The sequence below is a fragment of the Aythya marila genome (genome assembly GCF_965140915.1).
Source record: "Aythya marila genome assembly, chromosome: 1".
Classification (NCBI taxonomy): domain Eukaryota; kingdom Metazoa; phylum Chordata; class Aves; order Anseriformes; family Anatidae; genus Aythya; species Aythya marila.
In genome coordinates, this window is record NC_139042.1 from 9,454,604 (window position 1) to 9,481,803 (window position 27,200).

General features: G+C 40.3%; 1 protein-coding gene across 2 annotated transcripts in view; it reads left to right on the forward strand.

Moving 5' to 3' along the window:
• Positions 1 to 6,625: 6,625 nt before the first annotated feature.
• Positions 6,626 to 27,200, forward strand: part of NAALAD2 (N-acetylated alpha-linked acidic dipeptidase 2) — a 35,169-nt gene continuing 14,594 nt past the window's right edge. The window contains exons 1-12 of one of the 2 annotated variants that reach the window (XM_082759959.1): positions 6,626 to 6,762; positions 8,453 to 8,564; positions 11,933 to 12,119; positions 13,425 to 13,526; positions 14,410 to 14,535; positions 15,191 to 15,377; positions 17,461 to 17,554; positions 17,830 to 17,928; positions 20,029 to 20,114; positions 21,613 to 21,732; positions 22,166 to 22,248; positions 24,801 to 24,864. In XM_082759959.1, coding sequence (XP_082616085.1) covers positions 6,681 to 6,762; positions 8,453 to 8,564; positions 11,933 to 12,119; positions 13,425 to 13,526; positions 14,410 to 14,535; positions 15,191 to 15,377; positions 17,461 to 17,554; positions 17,830 to 17,928; positions 20,029 to 20,114; positions 21,613 to 21,732; positions 22,166 to 22,248; positions 24,801 to 24,864 — 1,342 coding nt within the window. In that variant the 5' untranslated portion in view covers positions 6,626 to 6,680. The remainder of the gene's footprint in view (positions 6,763 to 8,452; positions 8,565 to 11,932; positions 12,120 to 13,424; positions 13,527 to 14,409; positions 14,536 to 15,190; positions 15,378 to 17,460; positions 17,555 to 17,829; positions 17,929 to 20,028; positions 20,115 to 21,612; positions 21,733 to 22,165; positions 22,249 to 24,800; positions 24,865 to 27,200) is intronic. The other variant, XM_082759960.1, reaches the window with a different exon arrangement.

Here is a 27,200-nt window from a genome sequence, read left to right on the forward strand (position 1 = left end):
TTGTAGCATTTGGCTCATCCTGAAGTTCTTGATCCATTTTTAAAATTAAAAATAGAAGGCTAGGTACTCTTCAGTATTTGAGAATTGTAGTGGAAATTCTGATAGGATCATTATTCTCCCTGGATCATTTCTTATTGCCAGTCTTCCATGGAGTTAAGATAAAGGCACTGCAGCCTCCAGCTTCTCAGACTATCCCAAGCATAAGCGTGCAAGTTGTTTATGTAAATGTAACTACAGATGTTTTTATCTAGAGGTTGTCAGTAGGGAAATTGCCTATTCTAACCAACTTTCACTTTTTTTTTTTTTTTTAATATGCTCTAATCACTACTCGGAAGAACTAACATCCTACTTCCAGGCAGCTCCTTGCTAACACTCATTTGGCTTTCACAGTCACTGCAGACAAAGCCAGTACATCATTGATTTATGTACAGCAGCAGATGACTTAAGTACAAGACGAGAGCTTTAAAAGTATTTAGTAAGCAGGAAGAGGAACCTAGCTGTATTGTTAAGAGAAATAAAAAAGCAATGCTATTTTTTTTAAAGAAAGTACTTCTTTATCATCAAAGAGAATGCTGCCAAAATTTTCCAAAGAGCTCCATACAGTAACCATTCTGTGCACTGTGTAAATCAAATGAGATGAAGGCGTGCATACCCATGTGTTGGAGAAGTCAAAGCTATTCTTCTATTAAAATATATCCTCTCTGTCATGAAACAAGCAGTGTCAGTGCTTTTTTGGCTGGCAAATGTGTTGACCTGGCAGCATCGTTTCTGAATCGGGATGCTGTCACCACAGATCTTTCTTCAAGTGGTAGCTCAGCTAAGACAGAGCCGTCAAGATCTTTGAGATAGGTGCTCATCTCCACATAGGTAAGCTGTTTGAAGTTTTCTGCTGGACCACAGAAAACAGTGTGATGGAGCAGAACAGCCAACACTCAACAGCTGGAGTCAAAGTATGCATAGAGCAGAACAGCCAACACTCAACAGCTGGAGTCAAAGTATGCATAGAGCAGAACAGCCAACACTCAACAGCTGGAGTCAAAGTATGCATAAACTGTATTCTTTCACCTGACTGACAGCAGCTCCTGAGGGCAGGGGATTGCGATGAATAGAAGAATGTCATTCAATCATATGATCATAGGGTAATTCAGGCTGGGAGAGATATTATGAGGTCTCTAGCCCAAACTCCTGTTCAAAGCAGTGTCTGCTCTGAAGGCAGACAGTGTTGCACAGGGCTTTATTTAGCTGGTCTGGTCTTTAAGAACTCCAAGGATGGAGACTGCATAACCTGTCCGTGCAACATGCACCAGTGCTTCACTGCCCTCGTGATGGAAAAGCTCTTCCTTAAATCCAGACCGATCTTGTTTCAGTTTATTCCTGCTGGAACATATCTTTTGGTTTATGTTCTGTGTGCAGTTCTTTACTCTCTGCCTCACTGGGTACATTCCTCTTGTAGAAGAAAGGGTCAAAGTTTGCAAGCTGAACTTAGCTGCCAGCAATGTAAACTTCATTTTAGCTGGAATCTGATAAGGGGCTTCTGAAGTTCAGGACAGCACAGACCCCCACTCAAGGCATCAAACTCCACTGCCCTTTTAATCTGGGAGTCAGATAGACTGCAGAAGCCACGAGAGACTTCTGGGGAGACTGTGAAACTGGCAGAGCCAGAAGGAAACCACTGATTTGAAATTGCAGTTGAGCATTCCCCTGTTGCCTTTCTGCCTGCAAGATCTGCCTTCCCCACAAAGCAGGGCCCTTTGATCTTTCAAGCCACAAGTTCAACCTTTATTCAAACAACAGGTCAAGCAGCTGCACGTATTAACCTTTGGGTCCCAGTTGCCAAGCACAACTGCCCACTATTTACAAGCCGTGGCATTTGTTCTGTGTATTATGTATTCTTACGTACTGTGCTGGTTTTGATAGTTGGCTGCATAGCATTGTTACGCATTCAGTACAAAAATGTATGCTGATTTTGAATCTGCTTTGTATATCCTTGCCATTTTTGGAGCTTTGCTAGTTTACCAAAAGGTTTTCTTTGCTTTGCTTTGGGTTTTTGTTTGGTTAGTTTGGTTTTTGTTTGTTTTGTTCTTGTTGTTTTTAACTAACAGTGTATGTACCTATCCACAAGTTCTGCCCAGCTTCATCTGGGCCCCACTTGTGTTTTCACTCTCAACACAAGCCATTCTCACCATTCCCAAGCTCAATACAAAGTCCATACAGTAACCGAGAGCTTTCTTTCTAGTTGTAGAAGTGCTAGTAACTTAAAGAAGTACCGTGTGTTCAGGAGTTTCTCTGCTTTGGGTCTTTTTCACAGTAATGCTACCTGGCCTGAGAAAAGGGTTCTCTTTTCCTAGTAATCTTTCCATTACTTGACATGCATAAACTTTATAACTACCTAGGATCAGTTGTGTCTCCAATCAGCCCCAAGTTTGAACTTCAATTAACCTTAGGCTAAAGTTACTATTATCTTACTATATAGATACAACTATTATCAGATAAGCACTCATAGCAGCATCTCACACTAATAATACCTTAATTCTAGCAGGAAAAAAAAAAAAAAAAAAAAAAAAAAAAAAACACATAAAAGAATAAGATAGTCGATAGGTGTTTGATTTGGTCAGGAAGTCACTCAGAGACATGAGTCTCATGGGATACTGATCATCTGTACAGCTCTGAGCTCACTCCTTGGCTACTGAGATGCTCAGTAGCTGCGAGATGTGCTTTGGTTTGGAGCAGCTTCTCCCACCTCCTCACAGATGTGCTTTTCCATTCTGGGCACGCCGTACCTCAGCTTTCACAGTGTCAGGGTCATTTTTCCCTGGCCTCAGTTATTCTGAGGAGCTTCAGCATATGGAAGACATGGCACTACGACTTTGGCTTTGTGGTTTGGTAATGTGTGTTGTGGGTTTCTCGGGGCATGCCTCAGGAAGCAGTGAACATGCTGGATAGATGCTGCATTTGTTATGCTGTGTGTCTTAGAACTGGTAGGACCAGCAAAGGGGAGAATGTAAGAGAGGCAAAGAAGTAGAAAATGAGGGGGATAAGGGGATAAGAAATGAGCAGCAAAAAGTGCTAAAGAGAACCCCCTCTTCCAGCTTAGGCACTGAAGAAAAAGCGGGTATAGGAAGGGGTAGATTTATCCTCCTCCCTTTTGAAAAACTTAGTTTTAGCTGCTGTCTCGGCATACTCTAAGAACAATCTAGGTTGCTGCACCCTCCTCCCCCTTCCAAGACAGAAGCCAGAAGCAGTTATAAACTCTGTTATCAAGCCAAGAGTTCTGTTCCTCCAGGATGAGTGAGATTTATTTAGCTTTTATATGTTTGTTTTTTTTCTCATCTTCCCAATAAGTGCGTAGATGAGACAGGTCAGGTATGTTCTTGCAATGTATCAGCAAACAATTTCAAATAAATGTATGTAAAATAGATATTATCCAGGTGAGACAACAGAATATCTTATATAGTAATGCCACTCCTTACACTGTCCTCCACAACATACCAAGCTAATTCAAGGCATAGATTTATTCTTGCATTTAAAAGGAACATAAAATATTCCACCAGTGGCCAATCCATGGAGTGTAAGAATATGCCACAACTAACAAGTAACAGTGTTAGGGCTCTGTCTAAAAAGGTAGAAGCCACTTGGTTGCTGCAGTGTTAAACATGAGATGCCTGGTTCAACTTCAGTATTGCTGATGCCATTATCACTTTAAAAAGATGTAGGCATAGAAATAAATACACTTCATATTGCCTCAGTGTTGCTATTCTTACCCTCTTCCCCCACTGATGTTATCATCATGTGAGGTCTAATTTAGGCATTAATCTCCAATAGCTCTTGTCACTTGACTGTCTATTATGTGCCAGTCCTACACCTGTGGTGCTATATAAATGCTAATAATACATCAATATGCTCATTCTTTATAATTTCTGTAGGTGGAATCCCATCTGGTTTGTACATGTCAAGTGAGATGTTGGTGTGAAAAGGCCTTGCTGTTCAGAATTTGTGATGGTTTTTGAGCAGTTGGGAAATGACAGAAAAAAAAAAAAAAAAAGAAAAAAAAAAAAGATCATGAAACTAGACGTGCTTATCATTTGAACAAAGACATCCAGCCATATTCTTAAAGCTGTGGCTTTGGCTGGAGCAGAATACCCAAATAGTGAAATTCTTCTCTAATCTCTGGCCTTCCTGAAAAGCCCTGGTGAAGTGATTGGTACATTAAGTGGTCTTTCCAGCTGTTTCTGAATATTTTCATCTCAATATAGTCTATCTGAGAAAATTTTGATAGATGGAGCACTGCCATTTCTTTCACATGTAGTGGGTTTACGTGGCAAGGTTTTGGTAGCAGGGAGCCATAGGGGTGGTTTCTGTGAGAAAGATCTAGAAGCTGCCCCATGTTTGGGAAGGGCCCCATTGTTTTCCAGAGCCGAGCCAATAAGCGATGTTGTTTTGCGCCTCTGTGAGAGCATATTTAAGACAGGGAAAAAACGCTGCGCCACACAGCAGCCGGGAGAGTCAAGGGAGTGAGAGAACAGCCTTGCACCAAGGTCAGTGTAGAAGGAGGGGGAGAGGTGCTCCAGGCACCGGAGCAGAAGTCCCCTGCGGCCTGTGGTGAGGACCATGGTGAAGCAGGATGTCCCCCTGCAGCCCATGGAGTACCGCGGTGGAGCAGGGTTCCACGCTGCAGCCCGTGGAGGAGACCACGGTGGAGCAGGTGGCCCTGCACCGACGGAGGCTGCCGCCTGTGGAAGACCCCTGCCGGAGCAGATTCCTGGCCAGACCTGTAGCCCGTGGAGAGGAGACCACGCAGGAGCAGGTGACCCGGCAGGAGCTGCTGCCCGTAGGGGAGCCAGGTTGGAGCAGTTTTCTCCTGAGGGATGGACCCCGTGGTACGGACCCATATCTGGAGCAGTTCTGAAAGAGCTGCTGCCTGTGGGAAGCCCACGCCGGATCAGTTCATCAAGGACTGCATCCCGTGGGTGGGACCCCACAGCACAGGGGACGAGAGTGACCGAGAAGGAGCGGCAGAGAAGAAGTGCTGTAGACTGACCATAACCCCCATTCCCCGTTCCCCTGCGCCGCTCGGGGGGAGGAGGTGGAAGAGGGTGGATGGGGGGGGAAGGTGCTTTTTTTTTTTTTTTTTTTTTTTTTTAAGGAGATATTTTCCACCCCTCGCCTCTGTTAAAAGCATATTTAAGACTACTCACAACATACTATCACTTTACAATTATCACAACAACCTTCACAAACTTCACTTACATCAAAAAGAAAAAGAATTCACCACACCAAAATAAACATAACATCATCACAGCACCGACAAGGTGGACATTTTACACACACACCACCCCTCGTCCCTTCACCACACTAACATCTCACAGTTACTGCTTTCTTAAATTCTTCACAACTTGTACATTCCTAACAATCATCCTGCACATATTTTTGCCCGTTACTTCTACTAACTATCATCCTTATCTCAAATTCCTCGAGCCCCACGTTGGGCGCCAAAAAAGACTGTCGTGGTTCCGCTCGAGTGGGCGGCCGAGCTCCACCACAGCCGCTCTCTCACTCCCCCTCCTCAAAGAGGAATGGGGAGAAAATATGTGAAAAGGGCTCAAGGATTGAGATACGGATGAGAAAATCATGCAATAATTATTGTAACGGGCAAAACAGACTCGGCATAAGGAGATAGTAAGATTTATTGCCTACAACTAACAAGCGAGAGAAGTGAGAAAACAAAGGAAAAAAAAACCAAAAGCACCTTTCACAGGCACCTTTCAGCCTCCTCTGGTCTCAGGAGTAAGCGGTAAGGCTCTGGGCTTCCCGAAAAGCTTTCCTGCTTTCATCCCCATCAGAGGTCTCACATGGGCAGCTCCTCAGTTCAAAAAGAGCAGTCTTGGCTTCAGTGATGTGCAGGAACCTACCAGCAGGGAGAAATGTGCAGGGCCATGGTGAGTTTGTACAAACCATCTTGTCTTTTCCTTGGGCTGAGGTTATGTCCTTTGCCATGAGATACTGATGGATTTGGTGGAATTAGATTGGCAAAACTAGATCTGCAGAACCTTGTAATCCAAAATTAAAAAGTAATTAAAAACAAAAACAGGAGATTATTTTGGAACTTTTCCGAGCTGAAAATTGGATGACGTCTGGAAGTGTCCCTATTGGCTAATCTAAATTGTATTCTGAGCTGCTGTATTTATCACTTGCCAAGGATTAACGTAACCACAGATTACTCAGGGGAACAATTCAGTGCTTCTTCAGTAAAGAGAAAACAAATTTTCCCTTTCCTCCATTTCTTCTCTTGGCCACTTCCACTGATTGTGATTAAGCTAAAAACAGGAACCTTCAAAACAGAAAGTCTTGGTAATTAGAAATGAGTAGAAATTAGTAGTAAGGTAGTAGAAATTAGTAGTGAGCTTGCAGTACAGGCTAGCTTTTTCTTTGTTACAGAGATACACAGGCTGTCTTGTGGGGAGAGACTAAACCAGAAGTGTTGCACTGCACTCCGAAAATCACATCTTCATCCCAGGCTTAGGGCTGGTTAGTCATGGACCAGAGCCAAGGATCACAGGAGCAAGGGGCAGCCCTGGGGCTGAGGGTGGGAGGAGGAGGAGGAAGAAGAGGAGGAGAAGGAAGGCAGCTGCATGCCTGCCCTTTTCGCTGCCTGCAGAGCTGCCTGATACTGCAGTGCCCGCATGGCCAGGAGCTGGGCCACCATCCGTACGTGGCTGGGCTGCCCCGCTCTGCTGGGCTGCTTCTTGCTGGGCTTCCTTACGGGTAAGTACAGAGCCCCTGGGGCTCAGCCTGCAGCCTTTGCCCGCTATGGATACTTATACGTGACCCGCGTTGTGATTAATTCCCCGTCAGGGAGCTTTTACTCTTTTTTAGGGACCTTATAAAACACTCACTTGCAGCACTGTTTTTCTGAAAGGTTGTTCTCTCTAGCATTTTGGGGCTGTGGGGATTCACAGGAATAGAGCGGTCTCATGCTTCAGTAGAAGATGAGCCCCAGTAATCTGACAGCTTCCCATAATGGGCAGTCAGATGTTCAAAGAGGAGAGGTTAATGGAAGAGTTTGAGACTTCTATGACCCCAAAACCTCAAAGCTTTTTTTTTTTTTTTTCTTTTTCTTTTTCTTTTTTCTTTCCTGATTTTTACAGAAGGTCCATGTAAATGCTCCTATTCAGTTGTTATCTTAGAAATTAAGGACGGAATGCAGAGGAGGAGGAGTTTTGACTGACAGCCAAGAGTGGAGTTGCTGAATTTTCCATCATGTACAATGTACTTCACCAGAACATCAGAATCTTCTCTGCAGTCACTTGCAGTATTTGATTTTAAACCTGAAATTACATGTCCGAGTCTGCCCTTTTTATCTTGTGCTGCAGCACTCACTTAAGGCTGAAGCATGAAAGAAAAATCCATGAGGGCTACAAAATACACAAAGCATTAATTTTATTCAAGAGAACCCCGAGCTGCAAATTTATGTTGCTTGTGCTATTCTTACACATTTCCCTGAGTATCATCTTTTGGCTATGCTCCAAAATAGGCAACTGGGCAAGGTGGACCTTTGCTCTGATCCAGTATCACCCTTCAGAGGGCTGCTACAATTGCATTTAAGTCTAACAAGTTATATATTTTGTGCACGTGGCAGTACATACACTTTGCTTTATGGTGACAGTTTTCCCAGTTTGGGATTTCCTAGCTGTAATAGTAAAACGATTTCTTCAAATTCATACATTTGTTATAATTTCTCCTTTCAGATTTATGGCAACTGAAATATCTTCAACTAAAACTATTAAAAATAAAATTAATTTTATTTAATTTTTATTTAATTTAATTTTATTTAATTTTTATTTAATAATTTATTTAATTTATTTTAATTTTATTTAAATTTTTATTTATTATTTTTTATTTAATCAATTAAAAGTAACCAGGGTCCCCCTTAATGTTATTTCTTTAACTTTTAAACAGACCAACCCCACCCTTCCCATATTTTATAATTACTGTAATGCTGACAGGGTGACTTTTGAATCTTAGGCCTTCATTTGGAATATGCTCTTGCACAGATTTTATTTTTTAATATCCATGTAAATTAATTAAAGGAAATTAATCATGGGTATCAGAAGTTTAATTCTCCCACTGCAAACAGATAGCTCACAATTTACACTGAAGTTTAAAACTAATGAGACATGAATCTTCATATATATATATATATATATACACACACCAGAAATTTAGGGTCTGCTCTTTTAATAATGTCACTTTTTTGCACTTCATTCAATTGCATATATTTTACTTTTCTATTTCATTTCTATGTTTGAGTCAGCAGCCACTGACAGAGGGTGCTCTAAGCCCTGTTCATCCTCTTGGTTTTTATGAGGCTGTTCAGTATTTAAGCTGCACATTGTCTCAAATATGGGAAGACTGGGATTCTTGCTAAGTGGGAAGCTTTCCAAATGTATTTCAGGATGGTTTACAAAACCAAATGAACCCCCCCCCAGCACTTCAGACATCTATGAAAATGTGAGACAGAAACTTGTGGATGAAATGAAAGCCGAAAACATCAAGCAATTTCTTCGGTAAGCCCTGCATATCTTGGTTCCTGAATAATTTTATCAGTCACAAAAGTCAGAAAGTGATAAAATGAGCTCCAAAACCAGCCTCTAGAAGTAGAGCTGTTAAGGCACTTTGGAATTATTTGCTTTGTACAGGCTGTCTGAGGAGAAGGGAAAGGAGATACAACACCACTTTTTCTTTTCCCCCCATTTTTGAAGCTGCTTTTTTAGCATGGTTGTACTTCCCTCAAGCCGCATTGCTGTTAGTGCTTATCATGCCTTTTCCTTATGAAGACACCCATAGTTTTGATTTTAAGTAGTATGACTGTTATTTTCCCTGTGAGTCTCTGAAGCTCTAGCATTAGAAAAGAACTTTGCTTTAGTCTCAGACAGATGATGTTACTGTATTTGGGAAAATCTGTTTGCTATTAATTACATTTAATTAATAATCTGCATGGTGTCTCCTCAAACGTGGTCTGAGCATCTAATAGTCTAGTTAGACTAAGTAGAAAATGCACATATTCAGAATGCTACAAAGTTTGCATGGCACTCTGTTGCATCTATAGTTGCAACTGAATGTCTTTAGCGTGACAAGATTGGATAATGTGCTGTTAATTGGGTGCTTGAAACCCCGTTACACCCTCTTGTCTTTCTCAGAAGGTAAAGGTCTCTGTCTCAAACACAGTGCGTATGAATATTTGGTAAAGTCTTGCATGTGGCAATGGTTATTAAATATACTTTTTTGCATTGTACTGAATCCATGCAGTTCTTTCAAAACATCTAAAATGCTGAAGATATAGAAATAGCTTGTTTTGCTCCATAATCACTCATGCATGTTTATATCTTTTACAAAGGTACAAATATATTCACTAAAAAAGTTCACATATATAACCTCTGGTTAGTGACATTTTGGTATTCAGAATGTAAGCCTGGGGCTGCATCATAAACATCAAAGGTTTATTGACAAATATGATTTCTGTACATTTATTCTAAAACTAAAAGGTTTCATTTCCAACATCAATTAGCTTTTTTAATCTGCAGACCTTATCTTACTTCCTTATGTTACTTTGTATTTGTTGCTAGTAGATTGGTGGGTATCTGAAGATGATGTTTGAGAGTCCAGGCAATATACAGATTGATGACAGCAGTTATGTTGAAGTTTTTTGGCCATAGGATGTTAATCGTATCCGGTTTGTCTGCTTGTCTTGATGGTGGGCCAAATGCTTCATAGTGGTTTGTTGTTGTTGTTTTTTAATTCAAATAAAAAGCAGCAACTGCAGAAAAATTATATATTTGGCAAAGGTTGCTTCTCTGTTTCCAGAAACACGAAGACATAGAGAGAGTTAGGAACAGTCAGCATTTATTTTCTGTTTATTTATGTGATCAGCCTGACCAGCATGCCTGCGCTCAGTGAGGAAATGACTGATTATATGCATGAGTGGAGATGTTAGAGTGGGCGTAACATCCTTGACTTTATCGAGGCTTTGGGCATCATCTCCTACTGCATTCTAATATGGAAGCTGTGGAGGAGCATACTGAAAAACAAGCTGTTGGATGGGTTGAAAACTGTCTGAGCTGACAGTTTCAAGTGGTACTAATCAATGGTATTCGTTATTATTTATTAACGGCAACTGATTAGCCATTAACAAGTGACCTGTTGAGAATCCAAAGGTAGTGCTTAGTACCCCACTGGCTGATCTGCATTCACCACAATTCATCTGTTCAGTGGACCAAGCAAATTGTAGACAAGCTTTTGTAGACAGGTAGTCCAGAAGGGCTGGATATTTCTGACTATTTATCACCATTATGTTTTGCATTTAATCTGGATGTAAATGTTGTTAAGAAGACTTTTGTTATTTAGACTTTTGATTAAGGAAAAAAAAAAAATGTTCAGATAACTTGACATAATGATTTTTGGGTGAGCAATTGGCTAATGGGCAGGGCCCAAAGGGTTATGGTAAATGGGGCTGCGTCAGGCTGGCGGGCGGTCACCAGTGGGGTCCCTCAAGGCTCCATTTTAGGGCCGGTACTTTTCAATATTTTTATAAATGATCTGGATGTAGGAATAGAAGGTATTTTGAGCAAGTTTGCTGATGACACCAAACTTGGAGGAGTTGTGGACTCAAATGAGGGTGTAAAGGCCTTGCAGAGGGATCTGGATAGGTTGGAGAGCTGGGCGATCACCAACCACATGAAGTTCAATAAGAGCAAGTGCCGGGTCCTGCACCTGGGATGGGGAAACCCTGGCTGCACGTACAGACTGGGCGATGAGACGCTGGAGAGCAGCCTAGAAGAGAGGGATCTGGGGGTCGTGGGAGACAGCAAGTTGAATATGAGCCAGCAGTGTGCCCTGGCAGCCAGGAGGGCCAACCGTGTCCTGGGGTGCATCAAGCACGGCATCGCTAGTAGGTCAAGGGAGGTGATTGTCCCGCTCTACTCTGCGCTGGTGCGGCCTCACCTCGAGTACTGTGTGCAGTTCTGGGCACCACAGTATAAAAAGGACATGAAACTGTTGGAGAGTGTCCAGAGGAGGGCTACGAAGATGGTGAAAGGCCTGGAGGGGAAGACGTACGAAGAACGGCTGAGGTCACTGGGCCTGTTCAGCCTGGAGAAGAGGAGGCTGAGGGGAGACCTCATCACAGTCTACAACTTCCTCGTAAGGGGGTGTCGAGAGGCAGGAGACCTTTTCTCCATTAACACCAGTGACAGGACCCGCGGGAACGGGGTTAAGCTGAGGCAGGGGAAATTTAGGCTTGACATCAGGAGGGGGTTCTTCACAGAGAGGGTGGTTGCACACTGGAACAGGCTCCCCAGGGAAGTGGTCACTGCACCGAGCCTGTCTGAATTTAAGAAGAGATTGGACTGTGCACTTAGTCACATGGTCTGAACTTTTGGGTAGACCTGTGCGGTGTCAAGAGTTGGACTTGATGATCCTTAAGGGTCCCTTCCAACTCAGGATATTCTATGATTCTATGATTCTATGATTTTCAAGTTAAACTTATTAGTACATGTTATGTCAACAATGTACTTGGAGAAGTCCTTTCTGGATATGTAGCCTTCCTACTGCTCGCATACTGTTCATATTCTTTGGATGAATGTCTGATGCTGATTTGCATTGCTAGTGTGTAGATGTGGCTATTTCTGTTATGCAAAGAGAAAAGCTGAGCAAACTTATCTTAAGGCCTCAGGAAAGATCCTCTGTTCTGACTCCATTTTGTGCTTATCCTGATACAGACTCTGATAAATAATCATGGCATATAGCCCCCACTTTAACCATAAGAACTACTTTTTATGCTTACGGCTTGAATTTGAGCTTTAGACACACTGATCCAAGCTGGTTGTTGTGTTCCTCTGCACTTACTGCTTACTAGTGACTTTCTGTTTTGTTCTAGCTCCTTTACCAAGTTGCCTCACCTCGCAGGAACCAAACAGAATCTTCTTCTTGCCAAACAAATTCAAGGCCAGTGGAAGGAATTTGGATTGGATTCAGCAGAACTTGTTCATTATGATGTGCTTCTTTCTTACCCAAATGAAACACAGCCAAACTACATCTCAGTAATTGATGATCAAGGCAATGAGGTGATCTTTTTAATGATTAAACTATGAGTATGTAAGGCTTCTTTAAAGAAACAGCATCTTCCACTGTCTTCCCACCCCTTCATCCCAGCATTGAACTTTATGATGTGATAAAAATACCAGTGGAACGGGAACTCAAATTTAGAAGTGGTTTTCCAGACTACAGCAGAGCAGAGCCAAGTGGCTGGAATCTCAGTGCCTCATACAGCAGAGGGAGGATGTGTGGAGAAGTAGAGACTCGACACCCATAGGCCATAATGTGTAAGAATGTCCACAGAGGTTCAGATTAAGAATATGTCTAGACCAATATCCTGTTTCCATAAACAGCTCTAAGTGGATGCACAGGGAAGTTTAGGAACAAATAACAATGTCTGATGTGCATAATTCTTCCAGTGTGTGGGTGTTTTCAGCTCAGATGTCCACTGGACATGATGCAATTAGTCTCTTTAAGAAACCTTATTAGACTTCTCTTCCAAGTATTTAACCAGTTGGTAACTGCATTATCTCTCTCTTCCATGTACATATCTAATGTCTGCTTGAATATCTGTGCATTTTTTGTTTCCATAATGTGCTGAGGTAAAGAATGTCACACAGGTGCTGCCATTAGCCACCTTCTTCATTTTGTAGATCCAGGGGAACAAAGAAGTAGAAGTACAATCTGCCAGGGAGCCTAAGTGAAGAGGGGAGCTGGAACTGCTAGGGAAGTATCACATCATATAGGAAGGGATGAAGAGCCCTGGTAGGAACTGAGGAATATGTGCTCAGGCAAGATATGAGCTTAGAGGTAAAAGAATGGAGAAACTCTTCCAGAAACTTCCTAACACAGTTTCTGAACTAGAATCTTACAAGGTGACAAAGAGTAGAGGTAAACCTTGAGACAACGTGAGTGTTACAGATAGGCAGTGATGAAGGGCTGCACATTTAAGTGGAGCGTAACTACCAAAGGGGTAAAGACATGAGTAATAATACAAGTGGGAGTAATCACAAAAAAAATGCCTGTGATGACATGGACAAACTGTCTTTTTATTGCCACCACCTCTTGGCAATTTTCAGCTACTTCTTTGCTTAGGTTTAGGCAGTGACTGATGAGCATCTTCTGACAAGTATGCACAGCTGCATTCTGTTATAAAAAATCAGCTAGGTATCCTTAGCTGATTTTTGTTTGAAGTTATGCATGCTAGTTAGCATTCTATTTTTCACTGACAGTCTTTGGAAACTAGCATATCATTTGCAATAATCCAACTTATTGTACAAACTTGTGCCTAGAGGTACAGCAATTGACCAAAGACTTCTGTTATTTATTTATAGATTTTCAATACATCATCCTTTGAACCACCTCCTCGGGGATATGAAAATGTTACCGATATACTGCCACCATATAATGCTTTTTCACTACAAGGAATGCCAGAGGTAATAAAAAAAAAAAGGAAAAAGAAAAAGAAAAGGAAAAGGAAAAGGAAAAAAAAAAAAAAGAAGAAGAAAAAAGAGTGTTATTAGCTGAATCCATATTTTGTTAAACACTTGATGGAATAGATTTCTCCCACTTCTCAAAATATTTAATGTAGAAGTTTTAATTAATCACTGTTATAAGTGAAGGAAAGCATAGTTAGGCCAGGTGTTGTGGGAAGGTTAGAGTTCTATAAAAAAAAAAAAAAAAAAAAGGTTTCTCAAAGTGCTGGAAATCTGAACTGCAAAACAAATGAAAAGCTTTTAACTTGAGGGAAATGTTTCATACATCTCAAATTACTCCATGTTACTCAATCACATGGAAAGGATTTTCATAAGTCTAAAATGGAAATAGCAATATATAAATCAATTTGGAAGACATTTTGGGTTAAGCACATATCTTCAAAGGCTACAAAAGTCCCTCACTTAATTTGATAATTCATTGTGAAGGGATCAGTCAGACAATATTGCATTATATATATATATATATATATATATATATATATATGAATAAAGTTATATAATGGTGAGTGTTTGTATATCCAAGGAATAGCACAATCTTTTCATGTCCACAGAAATTTGTCAGTTTAGCAAAGTAAGTTGTTGTAACTTGAAACCAGTTTATAGGGCTGCTGTTAAGCGCTAGATAATATAGAAAGGCCAGCAGTTTGAGCCAAGGTTTCCTATATAATACTATGAAAATATTTTGGTATTATTTTTAGGGGTACTGGAACTTACTTGTAGAAGTGCAAAATATATCATACATAGTGAATAAAACTGCATATTTTGGAAAAGAGATATTTTGTTGAATGACCAGTTCCTCAAACAAATTTTCTATTCTATGCAGTCAGATCTGGTATATGTGAATTATGGCCGCACTGAAGATTTTTTTAAGCTGGAGCGTGAAATGGGAATTAACTGTACAGGAAAGATCGTCATTGCCAGATATGGGAAGATCTTCAGAGGAAACAAAGTAAGGGCTGTGTTTAATTTTTCCCTCTATGGGTCATTGTTTCTGATGCTGATCACAGCAGACCCAATGGGAGTTAATGAGGGCTGTAAGTTGGAACATATGAGAAGAAGGAAGCCTGCAATGTGTCCAGCATGACTACCTTGTAAGAATAATTTTCAAAACTATAAAAACAGATAAATGTATTAATCTCCTGACACTGACATTTTAGGCAGTTCTTGCAAGAAGAACGAAGTTTGGGGAACTCTAGTTTGTAGAGCCAAGGTTTTTACTACTTTTCATCCACAAAGCTACAGAATTTTGAAGAAGCATTCAAGAAGGAATCTGATGCACAGACATTGAATAGCTACTCATTTGGCTTTAGAAATCAATTCCAACAAAACTGGTGATCGTGGGAAATGAGGATAATAGTTGGTTCTTGTGCCTCAGTGTTAGGCCTTGTGCTTTATCTCATAGCCTTGAGCTATGACTAAAGTTGTGACTGACACAAATAATGACTGTATCATGCTTTGCTGTGCTTTGTTCTTCTACTTAGTCTATGATCATTTTCACTCTTCCACGTATACAGCTTCTAAAACTATGTCCCCGTGGAAGTAAAGTGCATCATCTCGAGTTATTACTGCATTAAAAAAAATGTTAAAGGCAAATAATTTTACAGGTTAAAAATGCCATGTTAGCAGGAGCCCAAGGAATCATACTTTATTCAGACCCTGCTGACTACTGTGCCCCAGGGATAGATCCCTATCCAGATGGCTGGAACCTTCCAGGTGGAGGAGCCCAGCGTGGGAATGTGTTAAACCTGAATGGAGCTGGGGACCCTCTGACACCAGGCTATCCTGCAAAAGGTGAGATATCTGTACCCTGGGCCATCAAGTACTTTCTAAAGTGGTACTGGAAGTTATTATGTATTTTTGATACAGATGCAAAGGGAAAAGCTACTTAAAGTGACTTTTAGCAGTTGTTCATTTTCCTATTGCAGCTTGGGTTCTATCTGTATGTTCTTTGAAGTGGTTGCATTTGAGCTAGGCAGAGAAAATAAGTTTTTAGGAAAATCTCTTTGTATAATCTCAGCTTTATAGCTCTCAGACAAACAGGACGTGTATAGGTTTACAGACTGCAAAGCAGTAGATAATGGCTGAGAATTTATAGCTGTTTTAAAATCTCTTTGTTTCTTAGGAGGACCAGTTTAAACTAGATTATAGTCTGTCATCAAAGAGGAGTAATAGGATTGCTTGGAGGTATGTTTTCTTACTGATCCTAAATTCCTAGTAGAAAAACAGTTTAAGATTCTCTGTACAGGGAGTAAAATCTCTGTAATAAAAATAAGAGAAGCCTGGAGTCTTTTGAAACTTGGCACCATATGCATGTCTTGTCCTTGTAGGCATCCTCAAGTAAGGCACCTACCAGTTCTGTCTGCCAATGCTGGGAACTGGGAATGCTGGGGTGGTTCTGGAAATCTTGCTGGCTTGTGTGACTACTACTGGAGGCATAAGAAATCACTATACAGAAAAATAAATAAATAAATAAATAAATAAATAAGGATGTCTGCAATATAGGTAAATCACAGGGTAACAGAATGGTTTGGGTTGGAAGGGACCTTGAAGATCATCCAGTTCCAACCCCTTTGCCATGGGCAGGGGCACCTCCCACCAGACCAGGTTGGCAGGGTACTGTATGGTCTCCCTGGAGACTTGTCTTCTCCAGGCTGAGCAACCCCAACTCCCTCAGCCTGTCTTCAAAGGAGAGGTGCTCCAGTCCCTTGATCATCCTTGTGGCCCTCCTCTGCACCTTCTCCAACAGGTCCATATCCATCTTGTGCAGGGGGCCCCATGGCTGAACACAGGGCTCCAGGTGGGGTCTCACAAGAACAGAGCAGAGCAGAGGGGGACAATCCACTCCCTCACCCTGCCGGCCACACTGTTTTTGATGCAGCCCAGTATGCAGTTGGCTTTCTGGGCTGCAAGTGCATATTGACAGCACATGTTGAGCTTCTCATCCCCAAGGTCCTTCTCCTCAGGGCTGCTCTCAATCCTTCCTCTACCCAGCCTGTATTTGGGCATGGGGGTGCCCTGAGACAGGTGCAGGGCCTTGCACTTGGCTTTGCTGAACTCCATGAGGTTCGCACAGGCCTACCTCTCAGGCCTGTCCAGGTTCCTCTGGATGGCATCCCTTCCCTCCAGTGTGTCAACTGTGCCACACAGCTTGGTGTCATCAGCAAACTTGCTGAGGATGCACTCCATTTCACTGTCCATGTCACTGACAAAGACGTTATATACTGACAATCCTAATACCCACTGCTGAGGAACACCACTCATTACTTGGACGTGGAGCTGTTGACTGCAACTCTTTGAGTGCAACCATCCAGCCAATTCCTTAACCACCGAGTGGTCCATCCATTAAATGCATGTCTTTCCAATTTATGGACAAGGATATCATGGGGGACAGTGTCAAATGCTTTATACAAGTCTCAATAGGTTATGTCAGTTGCTCCTTCCCTGTCCACCAATGCTGTAACCCCATTGTAGAAGACCACAAGATTTGTCAGACATGATCTTCCCTTTGTCAAGCCATGTTGTCTGTCACCAATCACCTCTGTTTTTCTGTGTGCCTTAGCATAATTTCCATGAGGATCTGCTCCATGATCTTGCCAAGCATAGAGGTGAGACTGACTGGTCTGCAGTTCACTGGGTCTTCTTTTTTATTCCCTTTTTTAAAATGGGGGTCATGTTTTCCCTCTTCCAGAGAGTAGGAACTTCATCAGACTGCTACGACTTCTCAAATATGATGGACAGTCGCTTAGCAACTACATCCGCCAGTTCCCTCAGGACCCGTGGATGCGTCTCATTGGGCCCCATGGACTTGTGCACCTATTTTTGATAGAAGCTGATAAGAATGCTATAAACTTGACATTCTGTTCTGGTTTCTCAGAGTACACTTTCCGATACAAGCTTAAAGAGGGTGTAGGGATTCCAAAGATCCCAGTTCATCCCATTGGATATCATGATGCAGAAGTGTTACTACAGTGAGTATACATCAGTCCCCTTCTTCTCCTCAGAATTTAGTATCTGCAAATGTGCAATTAACATTTTTATACTAACTGTATTGTTACTTGTATTTATTGTTCTTTTGTAGTAGTGTGTACTTCAGAAAACATGGAAAATGCAAAACAATCTGTTGCTGGCATGATGTTTTTAAGAATTTTGTAAATTCACCATGGTTTAGGCACAGTAACTCTTCAGGGAACTTCTGTTTTCAGTCCACTGGTCAAGTGTGTTTGTCTTGGTTTTCACTTAACAGTGCAATGGGAGGACCTGCAGCTCCAGACAGCAGCTGGAAGGGAAGTCTCAATGTGTCTTATAACATAGGGCCAGGATTTGCAGACAGCTCTTCAACAAGGTCTGTTTTAACACTCACCTATTTATAAAATATTGCAGAAAATGTCAGCAAGACAAAGACTGTGAAACAATACATCTAGAGATACTATCACAGAATCATAGAATGGTTTGAGTTGGAAGGGGTGTTAATGTTCATCTAGTTCCAACTCCCATGCCATGGAAAAATTAACTTTGTTTTTGGTGAGCACCACTCAATGATAATTATTAGAATTTGAAAATAAATGGTCAAAGCTATAGTTATGGATAAACAGATGGGTAGACATATGCAGAGGGTACATATCCAGCCTATATTATTCTTTCATTCATGTTTCTGATGACCAAGGGGAAAATAGGACAGCCAATATGTAGAGGTTCAACAGGGAAGCACTGCCAATTCAGTAGTTCTCTCCTAGATTTTTCCCTTGTCCACTGGATGCCTCACAGTATTTCTTTGAACTTAAAGCTGTGAAATATCAAAATGATGTGGGAGTCCATCAGCTGTTTCCCAAAGCAGGTAGGCCCCCTGGTTGAAAGCCCTTAACAACAAGAAGACATAAGAGCACAAAACACATATATCTTACTAACTTGTTTGGGAGAAACTGAACTTTGACACTTGGATTAGCAATAGTATGTATGCTCGTTTCCTTTTTTCAGCTCTAATGGAGAAATAAAACTGGTAAGGTATTCAGCACTGAGAGTTGCTCTCAGACAGACTGAGCCATGTAACGATTGTAGTTGGATGTCAAGGTTTGACTGGCTGTCAGGGGCTGTCATAGCATTCGTTTTAGTTTATAACTGATAAGCTATGTTAAATAAAGATCAAGATCGCTTTCCTATAGGAATACATCCCATAGTTTCAGTTTGCACAAAATTTTATTTCATGAGGACTGGTGAATAACAATGAGCAAATGGTGTGTAAAAATTATGCATCATTATCACTGCTCCACCTCCTGTAGAACAAGAGAGTGTCTTAATATACGATTTTGAAAAGACTTAATTGATTGTTACTCTTTTCTTCTGTGTTTTAACACCAGCTTAAAATGAATAAAGTAGGAAAAACAAACAAACAAACAAGAAGGCATATTTGACATAATTAAGGTGCTGTTTTGAATGTCTTCAAGAGCAATAGAACCCAACAGTGAGAAAAGAAACAATATGATTCATCAACCAAACATATACATGGGACATATTTTTGAAAAGCACTTTTAACATCTTCATACTTGATAGAGACACAGTTTTTATAAATAAAGGCTAATCCTGCATATACTTCTCTATCAGAGTAACTCTATATCAAAATGAGCCTTTTGAATCTAGGTAGACAGTCGCTTGCACATGAAAAGTGTGCAAGTATATACATGCTCAAGGCACTAGTGTCAATTATTTTCTGGGCAACAATCCAGTAGCTGTCCTGAAGTAGATTTTGATTTTGACAGCTATGCAGATTTGCTGCTGAAAAGATAGCTTCAAATGTGAAGCATTTGGAGTTTTGCCAGACCCAGAATAAGCATTGTTTGATTCTTTGTTTTTAATATAGATTAAGAGAAACTGAATATTGCATTATTTTTAGCTCTTCTAATACCTGAATTTCCTTCCTTTTTATAACATTTCATGAGACCTTTTTTTGTTTGTTTGTTTGACAAATCCTGATCACTTTGATCTGCTGTCCTAACCAGCAATTTCAATTTATTTGTGCAAACTATTTATAGTGACTCTCTCCCCAACTTTTACACCAATTCACATAACTGTGCTACAAAATCACAGTGTATTCTGTATAAAAATATTTATTTTTGCAGTTATTAGTTTGGTCAAAATGTGAAAACATTTTTAGTTACTGCATATGCTTTTCAGTTTCCTTCTCTACAATTGACCAATTGACTCCTATAAAAAACAATTCAATAAATTCTGTAAATGTTTGAAACTTTGGAGGTTAGTTATTTTTTTTTAAAGCCACTTTCTATCAACAGTTTAATATGAAATAAAAAAAATAGGACACTGATACAACATGACAGATATGCTGAATACACAAAGCAGTACAGAAGTACAAACTTTATGGCTTACAAGCTGTGACTTTTTATTGTCTTCTCAGTCAGAGATGGTTACTCCACACTGTTTTTCATTTCAGAAAAGTCAGAATGCATGTTCATACAGACAGTAAAATAACACGAATTTACAATGTCATTGGTGTCCTCAGAGGAGCAGTGGAACCAGGTGAGCATCAAGTGCTTGAGAATTTTAATTCCTTTTTTATTTTGTGCTTGGTGAAATTGTTCTATTGCTGCAAGAAGCAAAGTTTTTATGATATACAGATAATATTGGAATATTGGAATCTGAAAAATCCTTAATAGCTTGTCCTGTCCCTCCCATCACATGTTTTTTCTGGAGCATTCCCAAGAATATATTTCAATAGGAATGCTAGAATGATAGGTGTCAAAGAATATTTTATAACTCTTTATTTCACCATGGGATTACAGCATGCATGCATTTTCTCTTAGACATCTTTACACAATGTGAAGTACAGAAAACTAATCATGATTTGAAACCTTGATATCCTATTGTTAGTACTGCATTGCAGGGCATACACGTGAAATAATTTTAAGCGGAAAAAAAATATATAAAATATTTATTTTCTTCGTATATACCCTTCAATAGACTAAGTGAATGATTGAAGATTACTGTAAAAATACATTTCTAATGCTGATATTAAAATTAATTTGTTTGACACACGTAGGGATGCAATTATAGAGTCACAGAACTGATTGGAGGTGTGAAGGGGCTTTGAAGATCATCAGCTTCCAACCCTCTGCCATGGGCAGGGACAACTCCCACGAGACCAGGTTGCCCAAAGCCCCATCCAGCCTGGCCTTGAACACCTCCAGGGAGCATCCACAGCTTCTCTGGGCAGCCTGTACCAGGGCCTCACCACCCTCTGGGTGAAGAATTTCTTCCAAAAATCTAATCTAAACCTAGTGCACCACCTGACAAAGTGTCCATCCCCAGCTTTCCTGTAGCCCCCTTTAGACACTGGCAGGCTGCTGTAAGGTCTCCCCAGAGCCATCTCTTCTCCAGGCTAAACAACCCCAACTCTCTCAGCATACCTTCACAGGAGAGGTGCTCCAGCCCCTTGATCATCCTTGTGGCCCTCCTCTGGACCTGCTCTAATACTTCCATATCCTTCTTGTGCTGGGAGCCCCAGAGCTGAACACAGGGATCCAGGTGGGGTCTCATGAGAGCAACTCCCTCTCACACCCTGCTGGTCACACTTCTTTCGATGCAGCCCAGGACACGGTTGGCTTTCTGGGCTGCAAGCACACATTGCTGGCACATGTTGAGCTTCTCATCCACCAACACCCCCAGGTCCTTCTCCTTAGGACTGCTCTCAGTCCAGTCATCCCCCACCCAGCCTGTATTTGTGCTTGGGATTGCCGCAGCCCAGCCGCAAGACCTTGAACTTGGCCCTGTTGAACTTCATGAGGTTCACACAGGCCCACCTCTCAGGCCTGTCCAGGTCCCTCTGGATAGCATCCCTTCCCTCTAGTGTGTCGACCGCACCGCAGAGCTTGGTATCATCAGCAGACTTGCTGAGGGTGTGTTTGAGCCAACTGTCTGTGTCACTGACAAAGATGTTAAATAATACTAGCAGAATCAATGGAAATACAGATAATATAAATGCATTTTTAAGTAATTGATATTGTGTGCTTGTTTCCAGATAGATATATTATTTTTGGAGGTCACAGAGACTCCTGGGTGTTTGGTGGTATTGATCCAACTACAGGCGCAGCTGTTCTTCAAGAGGTTGTTCGAAGTTTTGGTAAAATGAAGATGGAAGGTAACTTATTTATTGCAGACTTAAAGTGATGGATATGGGAAACAGCAACAATGAGGGACTATGCTGAATGTTCCCAGAAGCAGTTGTGTTGATTTAACTTTTCACCTCTGCAGAAAGTTGTAGTTCTCATTATGAAACATGCAAATTTATTGAAGAATTGCATGTGTATCATTGCATCTTAGTTGGCTGAATTTATTCCCTCATGTCCCTCATCAGTAGAAGATTAACCTTTTGGTTGTATAGAATGAAAATTTTGCATTAGGAAGAAATTCTTCTGTAGTAATATGTTCCTCTAAGGGTTTAGAGAGGATTTTTTTTCTACTTCTATATCAATTAAGTGCTAATTTTTAAAAGTGATTCAATTAACTGTGTTGGTCTTTTACTAGACTTTCTAACTTGAGCTGAATTTTGAAGTTTAACTATGTGATTGCAGGTTGGAGACCCAGACGAACTATTATTTTTGCTAGTTGGGATGCAGAAGAATTTGGATTGTTGGGTTCCACAGAATGGGCTGAGGTAAATAAAGAATAGTTTGAGGCATAACTTGGACATCTGTTGAAGGAAGGTGCAGAGCCTAGTGGTGTCTATCACTAGACTGCAATCGGTAACTTCAAATTAAAACGGGAGCACAACAGATTCCTCTTCAGGTGCTGCAAGGCCCTCATATATTTATGCAAATTACCTATCTAACTTCTCACAGAAACACAGTTCTGCTGAACTACATCAGTTTATTGGTACTGAATGGTTTAACATTTTTTTTGTTCTTAGAATTTTATTTACAACGCTGTATTTAGAAAACTTAGAGTTTTAAAATTCAGTACAAGAAAATAATTAAATCTTTTTATTTTAATTTATTGGCATGTATTTCAGTAAACTACAAAATTACATATCAAAATGACACATTGGAGGAGAAAACCAGGATTGTGCTCCCAATACCAAAGGGATTCCATCATTCTTCTGTTAACAAAGCTGTGATTTCTCTTCCCTTGGATTTGCACTCCCATAAACCATTTAGCTTCCAGGTGCAATAGACTCTCTGCATCTTATTGTCAGTTTGTGTGACATTAGATGAAGAAAGCATAATTTATAGTATTTTTAAAATCATTTAAAATCATAGGGATTTTAAAGGATTTGCTTTAAAACTTCATGTCATCTGACCTCCACTGGTGACAAAAACAAATTGTATATTACTCTTTTATTTTTGATTCTGTTCTCTATCTAACTGTTCATTTTTAGATAATGTCAAAAAAAAAACCAACACAATTGTTCACAATTGTTTTAACTATGAAGAATATGAAAGCATGATACTTAAAAGATCTGTTTCTCTTGATTATGTCATGAATAAATTAGTTATTTTATGCTTGTTCTCGTATTGCTACTGCTGTTCTGCAGTGTTTCTTGTTTAATAATTTAATAGCTGGTAATCTATCATCTATTGCATTTCATGCAATGGCAGCTGTACTAGATTAGAAAGCCATAAACACCATTCATATCTGAACCTCAATGTTTTTATATTATTGTTTTCTTGCTTTATCTTGGTGGTGTGCATTCCTCCTCTTGACACCAAAATTAGATTTTAGTTTCTCTAGAGATTTTCCTCACAGCTTACATTTGTGTTTTCTGCAGTTGCCAGATCTGCCATCTACTAAATCTTGAGGAAAATTAACCCACTATATTTACTGTTTTCTGTGATGGTAAAGTAACAAAAAGACTCTGCAACTGTGGCAACATCCTTTTGTTGCATAAACGATCTACATTGCTCATAAATGAAAGAATTTCATTATGTTGCGAATAAGCTTTTGCGCATATATAAGGCCATGTGTATGCATATCCAAGTTTGCTTCCTCCCTTCATTTGTTTCTTTTGTTTGTTTGTTTGTTTGTTTGTTTCCAGAATCTTCTCTACTTTTTGTTTTAAAGATACCAATTGCATTTTGGAGTTATCACTTACCAATCTAATTTGCAGTTCACATGACTTACAAATGATGTGTGGTGTTATAAATTGAATGAATGAAATATCAGTTACTAACCTAATTAGAATATCTATTACAAAGCCAAGATTTAGTAAAATACCACTTAGTGATTAGAATATCAATTTCAAACATAATTGCCAGTTTTCAAAAAATTAAGCCTGCATTTGTATATATTTAGCATGAAAGCAATGGTTGGTTGACTCAAAACAGTCAAATTCAGTGCTTTGATTCATCCCTTTTTGAAATGGAAGAGTGTAGAAATGACAGCGATACCCAGTTTATGTGTGTTAAAAATGAGTTCAGTACTGGGATCTGACATGAATAACTGGGAATTAAAAGCATTGAGGAATTCTAGATCAGCTCACAGTCGTCATATTTTGCACATTCAAAAAGTGGTTGATCTTGGACTCTCTCCTGTATGCCCAGGTCTCTCTTGTACTGGGGGGCCCAGAACTGGATTCAGCACTCCAGGTATGGCCTCACCAGTGCTGAGCAGAGGGGCAGGATCACTTCCCTCGGCCTGCTGGTGGTATTTTGCTTCATGCATGCCATGACACCATCGGCCTTCTTAGCAGCAAGGGCCCATTGCTGGCTCACGTTCAGCCTGGTGCCCATCAGGACGCCGAGGTCCTTTTCTGAGCTGCTGCCTAGGTGGGTGGCCCCTAGCGTGTCCTGGGGCCTGAGGCTATTCCTCCCCAGGGGCAGGACCCTGCATGACTCCTTGATCAACTCCATGACGTTCTTGCCAGCCTGCTGAGGTCCCTTTGGATGGCAGCACGGCCCTCTGGTGGGTCACTCCCTCCAATTTCATGTCTTCTGCATTAATTTTCCTGTCCTGTCTTGCTCCTGTGTGATGCAGCAGACAGACTTCTATTTTGTGGGTGGTTCCCAGAAAAAAATTGAGTACCAGATATAAGAGTGAATTTTGTATGCCCAGATCATTAACAACCCTCAAATACTAGTATAATGAGTAAGGTACATTGTGCTACTTATCCTGACGTGGTTCTTAAAGGTAAGGTGGTAAAAAACAGTATACTTAATATCTTGTCTAAATGTCACTAAATGAAAAGTAATAATTGCACTTTTACAACCCTAGGAAAATGCCAGAGTCCTCCAGGAACGGGCAGTTGCTTACATCAACACAGATTCTTCTATAGAAGGTATGTCTTATTTTTAAACTCATTTTACTTCACAGATGTCAACTTTAGTAGTTATTGTGTGTTATTCATTGCGTCCAGAGCTAGTAAATGCAAAATAGATGATGTGACATTCAGCATAACTGTACCAAATGCAGAATTAAGTAGAGAGAACAATTTACATTTTCATGTTGCTTCCTTCTTGCAAATAGTTCTAACCATGAGCTGCAGCTGGCTGCCAGAATGCCTCCTCTAGAATTTAGTGTTCTTTGCTAATGAATTGAGCAGTCTGAATTGTAAAACTGCTTAAGTGCTTAACTGCTTTAGCTTTGATTTACAATTACAGATTTGATATATAACAGACTGTTCCTTGTTCTGTTTGCAGCTCCAGCTCAATTTACTGTGGGAGTACAGTATCTTGAGACACTACAATTTATTACAGTCTCAAGACAAATAGTGTCAAGACCTTGGGCTTACATTTTGTGGGGGTGGGAAAACATTTTGTTGCTTTGGGACAGCGTAGTCACCTTTGTTCATTGCTATGAGCAAGAAGGCTCTGCAAGGAGTTACATATTATGGCAACACTGTCCTAGAAAAATGAGCTTTCAAGAGTGGTTCACAAGAAAGTGATCCCCCATTATTGAATTTACTACGCCCTTCAGATTCTGAGAGGAATCTGGCATACAGGAATGATGATTAGAAACTAGACTTTGGAAACTGGAGGCAGCACAGTGACCTAAATCAAAATAAACAGGACATTTTCCTTCTTAAATTATTCTGAGCTTTATTACAGAGGGGCTTCATTTGCTATTGTTTATGCTGAAATAATAGTCAGTAGAGTCCTGTGAAGCTGTTCTGCACCATATCTTCTGTTATTTAGGGCATTGCTCTTCCCATGTTAAACCCAACTTATTTGGGCTTACTGTGTGTGAATAAAATGGATATCGATAGGCACATTTAAGAACTTGTTTTATTCCTGTCAGCTGAAAATTCTATCTGTCACGAAAGGATTGGAAGGAAAGAAAAGCCAAACCCAGTTTCTAAATGCTCGGTTGGAGTTGGGGTATAAGGAGAGTAGAGCTGTTCCTTCAATTATGTAGCCTACATGCTGTGTAAAAAGTGGAGCAGCATTTCATGCCTAGATCTCACAGATGAAATAATAGCTTTACAACTGCTTCATATTCTCAGCATGGATCGCAACACTTTTTTTTTTTTTTTTTTTTTTTTTTTTTTTAGTTGATTTGCAGCCAACATGCTGCTGCATTAACAATTTTCTTCCAAAACTTAATTATTCAAACATGTCTCTTGTTTTATGCATTAAAGAAGATGTAAAAGTAAAACTGCTGGAAAAGAAAAAGAACACCATCTTCAGAGGACTGTTTTAAGTATCTTGGACATCTTTCACTTCACTCTGAGCATCCCCTGTAGAGCCATAACATCCATATACTCTGGAATTATTTTGTTTATCATCGTGTTTTTTTCTACAGTGTTCCTTGTGGCATGTTTTGAACAGGAAATTATTTCTATTGATTGTCCTTTAGTACCCATGACAGGAATAGTGGGTTATCCTTTTAGGCATTTATGTAATTCTAATTTCCAGTTCTCAAATACAGACTCTCTTTGGAAACATTATTAATGTTACCTAGTAATTTTTTCATCACCATGGGATTTTCTGAAATTGTCAGTCAAGTCCTCTTGTGAGTGCACACCATGCAAGGAATGGCCAAAAGGTCTAAAGCAGTGTCAAAACCCAGCAGCAGTGTTATCTGACAGCTTGTCTTTCATTACATCAAAGCCTTCTCACCCCCCCTTTGCTATTGTCCATCCTAGCTGCTGTTGGGTGGTTGTAGCCTACAGAGAAGGTTGCTTTACAGCCTAACTACCTCAGTAGTGGCAATAGTTTCTTTTCAATGGGGCTCTTGCTGCTGTGACTGACAGCTTTGGGAGGAGATAGTGAGCTCAACATAGCCCCAGGCAATGTTGAAACCTCATGGGTGTAAACTGAAGAAGCTACAGCATGGTGGTAGAAGGGGATGTTTAGAAGAGAGTAGATGAAAACACTACTCTGTAGCTTTGTTGCCTTCTGTTTGGGTGAAGTTTAATACTGAAACACAAAATGCCAAAAGTCTTGCAAGTCTCTTACTCAGATGACCTGTTTTTTTTTTTTTTTTTTTTTTTTTTTTCAGATAAAATCTGAAAAAAAATATTGCAAATGTCCTCTTCATGGTAAAAGAAAAAACAGTTGCACTGAGAAGCTTCTTAAAAACTCTTGCAAGGGAAATGTCAGTTCCTGAATGCACTGGCTTATTTTTTATTTATTTTTCTAGGATGTTACCACTACTTCTGTTTAATACAAGCTT